At 37.0% G+C, this 15,480-nt stretch overlaps 1 protein-coding gene across 1 annotated transcript in view; it reads left to right on the top strand.

Moving 5' to 3' along the window:
• The window catches only part of LOC127578019 (inner centromere protein-like), a 55,609-nt gene that overhangs the window by 38,347 nt on the left and 1,782 nt on the right, over positions 1-15,480 (top strand). Inside the window, exons 9-17 of the mRNA XM_052029732.1 lie at positions 208-313; positions 2,334-2,468; positions 3,118-3,227; positions 3,645-3,762; positions 4,122-4,235; positions 7,955-8,142; positions 10,547-10,688; positions 12,727-12,921; positions 14,485-14,644. Of these exons, the coding sequence (XP_051885692.1) occupies positions 208-313; positions 2,334-2,468; positions 3,118-3,227; positions 3,645-3,762; positions 4,122-4,235; positions 7,955-8,142; positions 10,547-10,688; positions 12,727-12,921; positions 14,485-14,644 (1,268 nt within the window). The remainder of the gene's footprint in view (positions 1-207; positions 314-2,333; positions 2,469-3,117; positions 3,228-3,644; positions 3,763-4,121; positions 4,236-7,954; positions 8,143-10,546; positions 10,689-12,726; positions 12,922-14,484; positions 14,645-15,480) is intronic.

Here is a 15,480-nt window from a genome sequence, read left to right as displayed (position 1 = left end):
TTGCTGTGGCAACAAGACCAGTATTTAAATACCCTTAAGGGAAAAGAGAATACGATTTAAACAATGATTTGCAATGTTAACTGTAAAACATGGGTATGGAAAACAGTTGTTACTGAATCCTGTTGATAAACATCAGATGTATAGGATAGCACCGTGTTGGTTATCAGATATGAAGCTTCATTAGCTTCCTATGTTGCTTTGTCTTAGATGTAAGAGTCGTTGTGAACATGGAGTGGAATGTATATCTAGTGATCCTAGGGTTTTGAACAATGAGGATTTTCCACTGGCTTCACCACCTATTTCTACCACTAAGGTAATTATTGAGAACATGATTTTCCATAACTTCTGAATTGCTTTAAGATTTTCTTGTAAAACTTTACTTTTGAGAATGAGTGGAAAAGGATGCTTTCATTTATTCATTTTATCCTTGGTATAAGTAAATAATGGTCTCATCTCTTGTACATTTTTTCTCTTGTTTTGAGAACACAGCAAAATTAGTCTATTGATTGTGTGCCACTTCTACAGAGGATTCATTTTCCTATTTCTTCTGTCTTTTAATGTACCCCTTGTTACGAGCCAGCAACAAAAGAAACACACTGAGTCATGATTCAGTGTTTAAAAACTACTAATAATTACTTATAATAAGAAAAATAAAAGTAAAAATGTTAGAATGTTAAGTAAAAATGTTAGATCTTAAACATTAACCCCCAAACTAAACTCAGTGTGTGTGTTTTGCAAATTCCCAAACTCCAAGTCCAGGAATAGTTTTCAAAATTCAGTTCAGCAAGCCGTAAGGTGAAACACGAGCAAAGGCTTCTTCAACAACCACCGTGGTCTGAAGATAAGACGTAGATGTAGAGAACATATAGAGAGTAATTATGAAATCCAAATGTTCCACGATGGAACCCAATCGACACCTCAGTGTTTACTCGGTAGTGACTTCCTCACCCCGAAAAGCATCCGAATCATGGTCATCCACACAAATACCTGTTTCCCTCTACAGGTCAGCAACAAAGTGAACTCCACCGGATTACTCCCAACTTCCATACGTGGATTGTAGTAACAGACAGTTATTGTTTCTCATCCATCGATGGAGAAACTAGCAGGCTTGTCTGTCCTCTTTTTTTGCCCCTCGCCCCCCCCCCCCTTCAACAACAGCATTGTCCTTTATCTTTGGTTGACATAAGCACGCCACACACACAACTAACTCTATCTTAAAGGGACAGTCACCGAGTCCGTAACACCCTTTTCTTTCAAGTATTCACTTTTCAGTGATTAAGATTCCAAAACCTTTTGTGCAAATTAATTGCTCCCTTATAACATTTCTCCAGTCAACTCATTTCAATTAAATGTGAGGTTTTTATTTGCTAAGTTTGTGTTCAATGGGCACTCTTGTTATGGAAGTTGATTTCTCTTGCTGCCCATCAATTCTTTGCTCTTTCTAACAGAAGCCAAGTTTTCGTACTGCCTTAACAACTTTTTTTCATTTTTAGTAAACCCTTTAAAGCCAGTAAATAGCTTTGTCTAAAACTGTAATTATTTTTCAGTTGGAAATGAGTTCTATCCCATTCTATACAACATTGGTTGCTAAACTGTATCCCTCCTCTGCCACTTAAAGATGGATGACACATCTTCCTTCGGCAACTGTTTGAAATGTTCTTTTAGAGCCACATTTCTTCTTTTGTTTCCTTAGTTGGGATGCATGCCTTTTGGAGCTAAATGCCTTTTCTGCTTTCAAGTGGTACCTGTTCTCATTAATAATTCCTAATCTGTGTTCTTATGCCCATTTCACTATGTGAAACCCAATAAAGTACTCAATCTTTTGCTTTTTCATTTTCTCCTAGTTAACTTTTTTAAAAAACATTCTAAAATCTATTGCTACTTGTTTTCTTTTCACACCCCTTTGAAAATCACCTTTTAATTTTTCTTCTGCCTTCATAATTGCTCTATTTGTAATGGAAATTAATCAAACTCTGTTCCTAATGCAAGGAAGTCACATTTTGTAGGAATCAGGAACACCATACTAACTGTGCCAACTCTTGATTTATAGAATGTTTACTCTTATTCAGTGTGTGTGTGCACATGCGTGCGTGCACACAGCTTAGAAATAAAGTTCATAATTAGCAGAGTTTGAATAAATACGATTATTTATCATGCTGCAGAAATAATACAATTCCTGTTGGTTCAAGATACTTTATTGTTTTCAACACTAATTTTGCTTTCCTTATTTTTTTTTTTGAACAGCTTTAAACAGTTGATTCCAAAAGCTTTTGTTTCTGGTTCTTCAACACCCATGTCCTATGAATTTACCAAAGTGTTTTTTGCTTTTGTAGGTGGGTAAATCAAAGCACAAAAACTTTCTTCATGCAGTTCAGAACAATCAATTACTCAAGACTCCTGTTTCTGTTGGCCGTTCAATGGTGAAGTCCTTCATTAAACTCAAGACTCCAATGAAAGTTGATGCCAAGGTATACTTGTACTGCCTTCACTTAATACTTTCATTGCCACAAACAGACCTGAGGTAGCAAAATTTAATAGTCTCAGCTAGATTTCTCACTTGCTGGTACTGAGATTTTTGTATGTTGGCCTGTACATACCGATATATTGTATTCATTTAATATTTTTAAAAAATCCCAGTGTATACATAGAAATATGATCTGTAAAGATTCTTTGAGGGTTTGTACAAAAATGGTTGCAGCATTCTGGGAATGGTCCTTGTAACATCTTCCTGATATTCCTAGTTTTGTGAACTGGGAACTAAAGGAGTCCCATGGGCTTCTGCAAAGTAATGGTTGAACTATTGGATGCAGCTAGAAACAGATGAGTTCCAGCTTTGGACTATTTAAAGTATTTGCATATAAATGATTGTAATGTACTTCATACACTTGTGCTATTTCCAAAACAAGATTTCTATATCATCATAACTGGGAGTGCCCAGGCCATTTTTAAAATCCAATTGGTTCAAGAGGTAAAATTGGGTAGATAATGCATTTTATTTTAATGAGAGTGCAATTAAATGTGCATTCCCACTATTGTCATTAATTATAATTTATCACTACCTGAGGTAAAATTTATCTAGTTCATGTGATCCAGCTTATTATCCAGTGTACACTTTAGGAAAAGGAGATGATCTGTCTGGCAAATCTTAAGAAGAAACAAGATCAAGAAGAAGAAAGAATACGGAAACTAGAGGAAGAGAAAAAGCGCAAATTGGAAGAGTTTAAAAAGTAAGCACATTCAAATCTGAATGCAATATTCCAAACAAAGTCAGCTGAGCATGGGATACATTTTGATAAAATGTTTAGATCATGAATCTAATCACCCATGGTAATTATTGCCAATTTTTCTCCTGCGTCACTGTTTTGTGCCATAAATCTCCCTTCTTGCTCTCCTGGTTACATTTACAGCTGTGACACAATTACAAGAGACATTTTGATATCCTTGCTGACTTTCTTTGATTGAAACAAACCAATGATTCACAATTCTTGTTAGAATCGCTTGCTGTCTTTTGTGTAATACCTCAAGATTATTTAAGTGTTTAACTTAAGTTACAAAGCAGGAATTGAATTATTGCTCCTGGATGTGTCTCTGCATGTTTTTCTGCAAAGTTCTGAATACAACTGATTTTACATTTTCCCTCTCAGAAAACGGGAGCTACGGCTGAAACGTGCTTTAGATGCTCGTTCCCGAGTTGAGAAGCAAGAAGAGAAGAAGAAAAATAAAATTGAACAAAAGCTTTCTCGAACTAATAAAAATGAAAAGGTATTATATGATTCCAAAGGCATTCTTATTGATAGTTTAATTTGCAAATAATTTCTGAGTGTGGGTGGTAGAATAGTTGGGGTGGAGTTGATGGGCATGAAAGAATATTGGTTTAAAAGGGGAAAAAAAAAAAGTTGGGGGTGGGGAATGAGATTAACAGGATTGCTCTGACAACTGACGTTGGAGGGCATTCACCCATAAAGTTTTTTTTATGAAATATGAAAATAAAATGGTTCTGCCTTAACACAGCATATCGCAAGGGATTGAAACACAGAACACATGGGGCAGCTACAATTGTGTTTTCTCTTGCATCTTGGTCACTTAAAGGAGCTGATCTAACATTCTGTATACCGTTGCAGTTGCGTGAGGAAAAAGTTGCTGAAGAGAAAGCAAAGAAACTAACTGTTAAGAAGATGGAAGGAGAGTCTCGAAGGTGGCAAGAGGAAGACAGAAAACAAGGATTACTGCAGATGGTATTGCATTGAATAACCTTTCTATTAACTAATTTCTCTTCCTTCATATAACTTTCAGACAACACACATGTTGGTTGAATGGCAGATAGTGAGGAAGGTTGTCGGAAGATACAGCAGAATACAGATAATTTGGAAATCTGGGTGGAGAAATGGCAGATGGAGTTTAATCCAGTCAAGTGTGAGGTGGTGCATTTTGGGAGGTCAAATGCAAGAGAAAAATATACAGTAAATGGCAGGACCCTTCTGAGTATTTATGTACAGAGGGATCTTAGGGTAGCTCCCTCAACCTGGCAACACAAGTAGATAGGGTGGTAAAGGTGGTGTACAGTATGCTTGCCTTTGTCTAGGGCATAGAGTATAAAAGTTGGGAAGTGTCAGTGCAGCTGTATAAAATTTTGTGCAGGCCACATTTGGAATCTTATATGCAGTTCTGGTCATTACATGGGAGGAAGGATGTGGAGGCTTTGGAGAGGGTGCAGAAGAGGTTCACCAGAATGGAGTGGATAGGAGCATTGGCTACAAGGAGAGGTTGAACAAACGTGGATTGTTTTCTCTGGATGCTGAGGGGCAACCTAATAGAAGTGTATAAAAATTATGAGAGGCATTAGTAGGGTATATGGTCTTTTTTGCAAGATGGAAATGTTAAATACTAGATGGCATAGGTTTAAGCTGAGAGGGTTAAAGCTTAAAGGAGATTCAAGCAAGATTTTTTTTTACATAGTGGTAGGTGCCTAAATGTGCTATTGGGGGAAGTGGTGGAAGCAGATCCAAGAGCAATGTTTAAGAAACAAACACATGAACAAGCAGGGTAAAGAAGGATACAGACCTTGTGCAGGCAGATGGGATTAATTTAGTTTTGCATAGTTGGTACAGACATGGTGGGCCAAAGGCCCAGTTCCTGTGCTGTACTTTTCTATGTTACAACTTTGACCTTGATATGCCTCCTTTGTATGCCTGTGTTTGCTTTATGGTAAGTCTAAGAAGGGTATCAACTGAGATCACAGCCGATTTCTGATTCTACTCTCAATGAATCTGCCTTGTCTAATTCTTGTGTTTTCTTGAGGCTATTAATGAGTTCCTTTTAAAACTGTTTTTAACAGCAGGCTTAGTAAATACTTCCCTGAACTATGATGCATTCATTTCAAATGGAAACTTGAATGCATGACATTTAGAACATAGAACAGTACAGCACTGGAGAGGCTATTTGGCTCACGATGTTGTGCTGATCTTGATGCAATTTATGGTAAATGTCCTCATCCTGTGTATCATTCATATCCCTCCATTCCCTTCATATTCACATGTCTAAGAGCCTTAAACTCCTCTAAACTGCGTGCTTCCACTACTACCCTTGGTAACCCATTCCAGCCGCCTACTATCTGCCTAACAAAAAAAACTTTCCCCTTGCATCATCTTTAAACTTCCACCTCCCCCTGCCCCCAATTGCTAAGCTTCAAAGTATGTCCTCAGGTCTTTGACATTTCTATCCTGGGAAAAAGATTCTGATTGTCTGCCCTATTCATGCCTCTCATGATTTAAAAAACCTCTGTCAGGTCTCTCCTTGGCCTCCAACACTCTAGGGAGAACAACCCAAGTTTGTCCAACCTTTCCTTGAACCTAATACCCTCTAATCCAGGCAGCATCCTGATAAACCTTTTCTGCACCCTTTCCCCAGTCTTCATATCTTTCCTATAATGGGGCGACCAGAACTGCACACAATATTACAAGTGTGGTCTGACAAAAGTTTTGTATAGGTGTAGCATGACTTCCTTGCTCTTGTACTCAACACTCCTACCAATGAAGGCAAGCTTGCTGTACACCTTCTTTACCACCTTATCCACTTACATAGCCACTTTCAGTGAACTATGGACCCCAAGATCCACCTGTACTTCAATGCTATTAAGGGGCCTACGATTAACTGTATACTTTCTCCTTTCATTTGACCTCCCAAAGTGCAACATGTCATTGCCCAGATTAAATTCCATCCACTTCTCTGCCCATATCTATAACTGATTTATATCCCACTGTAATCTTTGATAGTCCTTTACACTGTCCACAGCTCCACCAATCTTGGTGTCATCCACAAACTTGCTAATCCACCCATCTACATTTTCATCCAAATAATTGAGATATATATCACAAACAACAAAGGTCCCAGCACCGATCCTTGTGGAACACCACTGGTCATGAACCCTCAGCCAGAATAACAGCCTTCCACCCCTACTGTCTTCTGTGGGCAAGCCAGTCCTGAATGCAAACTTGCAATTCTCCCTGGATCCCATGCATCTTTATCTTCTGAATCAACATGTCATGAGGGACCTTATCAAATGCCTTACTACAGTCCATATTTCTTAACAAATGGAGAATAAAATATGAAAAAGTGTGTTTGTAGATATGTGCAGCAAAGCTTGCTTTTTTCAGGAACACAATTTGTTCAGGATGGTTTGCACAGCTATCATGGGAATACTAACCAATGTGGATCATTTAAAAGGTGTTTATTTGGACTGAGTTTTGGAAATATTTTTCTGTTGTATGTTTTGCTGTTGATGAAATTAAATTTATTTGTCTTTTTAGATCATCTAAATATTCAAAATTTGGTGGTGAAGGGATGATATGGAAAGGCAAAAAATCACAGATGGTGGAAGTATGAAATAAAAATGTAAATTACTAGAAATACTCGACACACTTTGCAAAATTTAACATCTCTGGTCAATGATCTTTCCTCGAAGGCCTATTCTGATGAAAGATTATTAACCTGGAATGTTATCTGTTTCTTTCTACAAATGCTTAATATGCTGAATATTTCCATTATTTTGTTATCACCCATTTTTATTTTGTATTTGACTAAGTACTAATAATTTGTATTTTGCTTTCCTCTCACCCCATTCCATTAAATGTGGCAAGTAGTGGTGTTAAAGGTGTATAATTACATGGAAGCTTGTTATCTTCAAGTACCTCATCCAAGTGTCTTTTGCTTGTCTTTTATTATTGTGGTAAATCAATTGAAGTTAATAAAGCAATCTAAGCCTAATTTTTATCTATCTCAACAAGAAATGTTGGAAATTAACATTTTCACCACTTCTCCAAACCTCAATCATGCTTGAAATGCAAGTCAGAATTTGCTTAAAATTACTTGCATCCTCTATTTCAGTGAGCATCTATTATTAATATGCTGCATGCCATAATGTCTGAAAGGGATCTTTTTAAATTCCTTGATGACTAAATTTCCTTCACTTTCCACTGCTCCTGAAACCAACACCCCCCACCCCCCACCCAAACATTGGGTTTCAGCTGGTGCATGTATTGTTTTCATTTACCTAACATCAGTTGGAGTGAATGTAACTTAAATACTTAAATTTCTTTCTGGTACCCCTTGCCTAAATTTCTTACTGGTACACATGTTATAAACATGTTGTTAGCTGTTTTCTTAATGATACATCATACTTGTCCATGTCAACTTAATTCATTTCTAGGCAGTCTTAAATATTAGTAAGATGTTGATGCTGTAGGTTTTTGTTTGCCATAGTTTGAACGCTGATTGCCTCAGCAATTATTTTTTAACAACTTGTAAATAGACCATTTACTGGTTATGATTTTTAATCCTTTGATCAATACTTGGTCAACTCTTTGATCTTGCAGGTCTCCAGTATTAATTGCTTCAAACTTTGAAAAGCTGAGAACAATTGTCAGAGACTGCCTTTAATCAGTTCTTACTTGTACAGGAAGAAGAACAGCAAGAACTGCAGCACAAGGAGGAGAAAGAACTTCAGCAGCAATGTAAACTGGCAGGAGCCAAAAAGCTTCAAGAGCAGAGGGAACCTGAGCTGGAGAGAGAACAGCAGTATGATCTACATTGGGCTACAGACAAGGAGTGGGAAAGAAAGGAGCAAGAGAGCTTCCTGGCAGAGAAGTATGTAGCAATATTGCCATTTGCCTCTTGGAAAGAAGTGTTTTAATGTTAAAATGACAACTACTTGTACTCTATATTGAGTTGGCTCAACATTATTGGATACATTATTAGTATAATGCTGAGGAAGACAACAGATTGAAGCACATCTTAATCAAAGAGTCAAGAGGAATTTAAGTGTTGTCTAACTATCTATTGTTTCTGAGGAGGGAACCAGGAAGGATTCTTTGTAATCCATATGGGTATTGGGGAAAGTATTTGATAATCAAATAGTTAAGTTAATGATATTCAAAAGGAAGTGACAAATTGGATTAGTAGTGAGGGGCAGGTGTTTTGGTGACTGGAAGGCTCTTGCAAAGTATTATTGCAAGGAAATGAGAATACACAGATCGGTAGGATGCAGAGAAACAAAGCCTTGGGAATATTTGTTCATAGATCCCTGATGTTTGCAGAACAGTTGGATGAGGCAGGCAGAACATTTTTTTTGGATGAGACATAGAATATAAGAGCACTAATTGGCTCCCAGCTGGAGTGCAGTGTGTACTTCTGGTCACCACATGAAAGGAAAGACATAATGGCATGAGAGTTTGGCAAGAGGTTTTAAGGATGTTGCCATGAAGCAGTTTTTACAAAAGGTCTGGTTAGTTGGGTAGAAAAATGGCAAACGACATTTAATCCAGAGAAATAAGATTATAAATTTGAGATGCAACAATACAAGTGAGAGTATAATGAGAGAGAGAACAAAGGAATACATGTCTGCAGACCCTTAAGGTGGTAGGGTTAGTTAATAAGGTGGCTTAAAAGCATAGGGGAAACTTTCCTTTAGTTGTGATGCTGAATATGAATGGAGAGGTTATGATAGAACTTTGTATAACACCAGTAGACTATATCTTCAGTATTGTAATCTGGTCATTACATTACAGGAAAGACATTGCAGTAGAGAGCATTAAGAGAAGTTTTAAGAAGATTTCAGTTAGACTGCAACATTTCAGCTATGACGAAAGATTAGATAAGCTATGATTGTTTTGTTTGGAACAGAGGAGGTTGAGAGGAGACTTAAATGAGGTGCAGAAAAGTGAAAAGCTTCAACCTACAGACTAACATATCTGAAGAGGAAAGTGGGATTATGTTGGGAAGCTTTTTTTTTCAACCAGCACAGAAATTAGCTGTGAAATTTCTGATCCTATATTGAATCCATTGCAAGAGATGCCAATTGACCAAACTGCTCTGTTTTGAAGGAAATCCATGTTCTGTTACACCCACATTGGAGGGGAGGGGGGAGAGAAACTGTTCTGTCACACTCCTAATTTCCTCTTTAGATGTTAAATGTTTGAAATGATGTAATAGAAAACAGCTGTGTATTTTCAATGTAAAATAGATTTTCTACATTTGTTACAGTCTTAACTATGATAGCTATTTATGATACCAAGTCAACATGGAGTTTTAGTTGCAGAGTTTGGTGGGGAGAGGAAACATTTTCTGATTTTTAAGCTGCTTGCCCATTCAAGATTTTACTTGAATTTTTGATCTGAATTGATCTTGATTGTGTGCCCTTTGTGAAACATTAGTTCTTTTTATGGTTGTTTACTGTTTTATTCAAAGAATAGTAAAACTCCATTAATCTGGCATGCTTGGGACTTTGCGCTGGTTTTACAGACTAATGGATGTTATACTATTAATTTTTGCGCTGGTTTTACAGACTAATGGATGTTATACTATTAATATTCCAACACTTTAAATTCCCACTTTTTTAAAGGTTACACAGTAGAATAATAGATTTTCCAGTGAACCCAGTAAGTTTCAAGGGAGTTTGAGGAAATAGGCCCTGTTAAATTTCAAGGGGATGTGGGAACAGGTCCTGGAGCAGGAAAGGGAGCACAGGAATTGCCACCCAGTGAGCGAGATACTGAACCATCAGGATTTCCAAATATACATAGTGGATTATTGGAATTTTAATGTAATTGAATGTTTGGAGTATAGCTAGGTACAATGTTAGGAATTAGCTTGAACTATAATCCTCCCAACCTTGCTGTAGTTCCAAAATCAAGATTTTTGAAAAGTCTAGCTTTTTTTAAATTTAGCAACTTATATACTGTAGGTATATGCATTGCTGCATTATTTATTCATTAAATGCTACAAGCAGATGAAGAAATGTAACCCAACACAGATAATATATTTTGTATGGCTTATAATATATCTCGTAAGCCATACAAAAACAAGCAAATCAATTTCTTTTAAAAGTAAAATGCTAAGTTTTTTCATTACCTGTATATCTTTTGATGGGATCCAAATGTGTAAAATGTCTCATTGTTGGAGTTCAAGAATAGTAAACCACTGATAATAGTAATGTAAGACCAATATGTTTAAGCAGGGTAGAGGATGAATTGCTGTCTTTGTTTTAAAACAGGGAACATGGATGTCTGGCAAAAAAGGGGTCTCTCCAATTACAGCAAAAGCTGGAGCAGACCACATGGAATGAAGCTGTACTACAGGTTCAACCAGTAAAGGAAAGACTTTCTAATGGAGTACAAGGGAAAGTCACAGTATGGGTAATGGGTCCCTTGTTGAACCATCTTGAAGTTAGACTTAAGTAATATTTGTGACTTTGGGGCACAAAACTGTATAGTTGCTGAAGTAGACATTCTGTATTTGGGGAGTAACTACCAATAAATCAGATTAATCTGTACAAGTGGGGTGAGTTGTATCTAGAATCAGAGTTGGAACTAATTATGTGAGAGTTGAAGGTAAAATTAAGATCCAGGATATGAGGTTAATTGTTGATGGCACACTGAGCTTGGATGTAAAATCTCTAATTTTGATTCCTACACTTTCAGAAGTTGCTACTGTTTAACACAGTAGAATGGAATGCTTCCCTAATTAGTGATGAAATGTTAGTAAACACCTAGTACACACAGAAGATTCCTGGTTCAATCTTGAGTTAACTAACCTCAGCTGGGCTAAATAGTCCTCCCTTATAGCTATTATGTTCAGTCTTGAACCTGTCTGGGTGGGGTAAAGCTAGCCAAGGCTTATAGAATGGCACAACTTAGATCTCTTTTTAAAAAGTATATTAAAATAAAGTAACGCTACCAATATAATGTGAAACACTACAAATATTATATCAAGATATTACAAGGATGTACAAAAATTGTATGATAAATTCTGCAAACTGTAATAAAATGTCAGGCATGGCCGCAGCCTTTGTGTTCTAATGATCTTGAACTACTTTAATTAACTAACTAAACCTCAAACTCCTAGTTCTGATTTTGGGTGCAACTTGCTCAAGAGTGGCACCCATCTGTACAGATTAATATGACCAGTATGAAGTTTCTACCCAAGTTGCCTGTTTACCCCCAAACCCCTCTTCATAATCACACCCATGATAATTGATTGACAGAAACTCCTCCCTTTTGTGATTTGTCCGTCTGTGCCCAGTTTATTCCTTAAATCCATACACCTTAACTAAATTAGTCCTGTGTCATCAGTTTTCACAGGTTGTTTTGATGGGGAAGAGTTCTGAGTTTATTTGCACCTTAAAGTTGTTACTCTACAGAAATCTTGCAGTTAGTCAAACTGTGAAGCACAATGTAAATTGTACCCTTGAGTTGATCTTGCTTGTGAACAGAAAGGACTTTTCCCCTTTTCTTCAAATTGGCCTTTTTGTGTAACCCCATAATGTCATATGACATGTTGGGTAAAGTATTTTTTGATCAATTTTTGGGCAATGTTGGTCAACTTAAGTGCACATTTTTTATGTGAAGTTTGCTGCCTACATTGGGAGGAGTTCATACTACAATTGCACTGTCAGGAAATGAGAAAAATGTCAAAAATGCAGTACTTGTGCAGTACTTAACAGTAAAATATTATGACTATAAAATAAGATCAGCAGTCAAATAAAGAGATTGTGGCAACTGACCAGAACTTGGTCAAAGAGATTTTGAGGAGCATTTTGGAGGGATGAGAGATGCAGAGAAAAATGAAAAGTTCTACAGCTGAAGATGCAGCCCTTAATAAAGAATCCATGGGCGGCAAGAGGCCAGAATGAGAGGAGAGTGGTTATCTCAGATATTTTTGAGATGGGAAGGAGAAAGTCCCTGAAAGGACAGGAAAAGGTTCATACCCAAAATTGACTCACTTGTCATGTGGGCGCCAATATAGATCAGGGGCTGGGAGGAGAAGGCAGACAGGATTCGGAAGTGCCCCTGTTTTGTGAAACGGTTCATTTGATGAGGACAAAATTAGACTCATCTTTAATTTCTTCTGTCACCACACCCCCACCTCACCCTTTCACTTATAATGGACAAAAAGCTGTTCCCATTTCAGGCCAACATGAATTGGTCATGTGGTTGATGTACCAATGTAGTTGACCACAGTAAAGATCAATTTATTTATGACATTGGGAGAGTGAATTTGGTTGGGAATCCACTCCAGTTCTTCTTGTCTAGCTAAATAACTGATAGAAAATAAAGTGAATGCGTGTTGGTTTGTAATTTTACATTGTTCTGAGGAATTGTGTATTTATTTTGGTGGTAGCCAGCCCTATATCACTGACTTTAAAGGCTAACATTGGCACGTTCTTATTTGTAGGAAGAAATGCAAACAGGAGAGCCAGAAAGTTGGTGTTTAAAGAATGAGACTCAAAGGAAGCAGTTGGAGCATGACCAACATGGTGAAGAGAATAAACTTGAAGACCAGAAAATAAAATGGATGAAAGAACAAGACAGAAAAGCTGCAGAAGTCGCATCCAACAAAAGTATACTGGATAAAACTATGGAGGGGCATGTGAGTATATTGGTAATCAGGGCTTCAAAAGACTTGCCAATTTAAAGTAAAACTGTAAATGAATATGCTTCAACTGTGAGTGAAGATCAATATCAGCAGTCCTTATTCCATCTCTTTCCCATTTATTGTTTTGGGATAACACCTGCCTTTTTTAATAACTTTGGAATCTATAGAGCACATTTAAGAATACATTGTTGTTTGGAAACCCACTGTGCCTCCCTAAAAGCAGTACACAGTCTTGCATCTAAAAACTTGTCTACAATTTAAAAGGTTTCTGGCACCTTTTGGGGGGGAAAATGTGCTTTAATGATATAGGATTGAGGCAGGTGGCAAATGAGGAGGGAAAAAATACACAGCACGTTATTATCTGGAGTGCCTGAGAGAGTGTTTTAAGTAAATTTGGTATTAAATTAAAAGGGGGAACCAGAAGAAATACTGGAAGCAAAAGAATCCAAAACATTTGGTGGTGGGTAGAAGTAGACAAGTGGGATGAATAAGATGTTCATTTTGTTTTTGTATGAAGAGCCAGGCCAAGTCTTTGATACATCAAACCATGATTCTCTGCCATTCTGAGCTCTTTTATAGTTGATCAAAGATTTTAAACTGAGCTTTAATTCTTTGTACTATTTTCAGAAAGATACACAATGATCGTGCATGGATTAACTCAATAAGAATTGGACTTTATAATCCTTGTGTTATCAAATGGATTACTGAATAGACATATCGGGAATTGTCCTGGTCATCATCCCATGACATTATCTGAATCCCTTCTATAGTATCATCAGTGTAACTTGTCAAATTATTGGATTTATGACTACAGTTTAAATTTATTCTGAACCCCTGTGGTTTAAGGATCTTTGCTATTCTACTGATGTAAAATCAAATGTATTTTTCCTTTAAGTCTTTCTCCTCTTTCCACCTTCTCTTCCCCACTTCCAATGAAGAGATAAATTGCACCCTTCCCATGCAATGGTGCTCATTGAAGAGGGTGGGTACATCCTATTACATCGGAGATTATTCTGTGGACTTTGCTTCCATGCCTGTTGAGAACTGAATAAAATACTATTAGACTCTGCTTTGGAGTATTTGTCATGGTTGGATGAAGAGTCCTAGAGGAATATGTATTTTAATTGAATTGGAGTCTTTTTTAGAAAAAGGTGGGTATAGTAGCAGCAGAATAGTTAAATTAGGGTTGGTAATCTGGAGGCCAGAACAAACAATGCTGCCAAATTCTACCACATCAGCTATGGGATTTAAATGCTGCTATTAATACTAGAATTAAAACTTTGCCATTAGTAATGATCAGATTGCTGTATGTAAAACATCTGTTCCAATAATGCCTTTCAGATAGGAAGTCTGCCATTTTACTTGATTTAGTCCACGTGACTCTGGACATTTTTATATTATTGACTCTTAAATTGTCAGCAAACTATTCTGTTCTAAAGGCATTTTGGAATGGGCAGTAAATCCTAGGGTTGAATATATGCCCAACTTTTGAGGCAGAGGGGTGATCAGTTGGGAGAGAATAGTTTAAGGTTTAATACATGGATTTGTGTTTCTCAGCACCCTGCAGAACCAGAATCTTACACCATGACCCCCAGTAGCTATTCCAAAGTTAAGTTGCCTAAAATAAATCTGGAGAACTATGGAATGGACTTGAACAGTGACGACTCAACAGATGATGAGGGAATGCCACGCAAACCAATCCCTGCTTGGGCTGATGGTATGTGATTATTTTCAGATTGGTTTAGAAAAATTCCTGTTTGAGTTTTACCCATGAAATGGAGAGCTTACTGAATTCAGTTTATCTCTTAAGCCAGAATTTCAACATTTATTTCTAAGGAAAAGTATTACGTGAATCATATTTCAAAAAGTAACTTAAATATGGAAGCTGTATTTTAAAACTATGGGAATGCCTTTTCAAGCACTTTCATTGTTTTGGGAAACGCTGCGGTAAATGTTATTTTAAATTTTGTAATGGCTTTCCCAGTGGTGGTGTTACTTAGTGGGTAGCTAATCCATATGAATGTGCAACGATTTAAACTCTATCCTTGTCTGTGCTCAACTAGCTGATTTTAGCCAGTAGTAATAGGAATAGGATTTTTTTATATATAGAGATGGAAAATCATTTGAATTTTCCTTCTCATTTGTCACATAATAATACTGGATGGCATGTGTGGAATTTGACCACAACAATGTGTTGAGATGATTACTTATCATACCTTAGCCTTGCTAGAAAAGGTGCATTTCTTGTTCTTATTGAATATTTGCATGCTACAGACAAAATCATTGTACTGGAATTTGGTGGACCAGATCAGCTTGTTTTAAAATGGGCGCTGTCACCTCTATTTGCCTTCCTCTTCTCTACAGCGCATGTACATGTAATCGTATATAATTTTGTTTAAAACTACCACATGGATTAGTGCACATGGTTAATGGGTGACTGAAGGATATTTGCAGAAGCTGGGAGGGGTTATGTTCTAACTTGATAGACTATTCCAAAAGCTTGTCTAGACTTGAACTGCCTTACTAAAAGCAACTATAAGAGAATTGCTGTTT

This window comes from Pristis pectinata, chromosome 14, assembly GCF_009764475.1.
Source record: "Pristis pectinata isolate sPriPec2 chromosome 14, sPriPec2.1.pri, whole genome shotgun sequence".
Taxonomy (NCBI): Eukaryota; Metazoa; Chordata; class Chondrichthyes; order Rhinopristiformes; family Pristidae; genus Pristis; species Pristis pectinata.
Note: the sequence above shows the minus strand (reverse complement) of the source record. Positions and strands in the feature narration are given on the sequence as shown.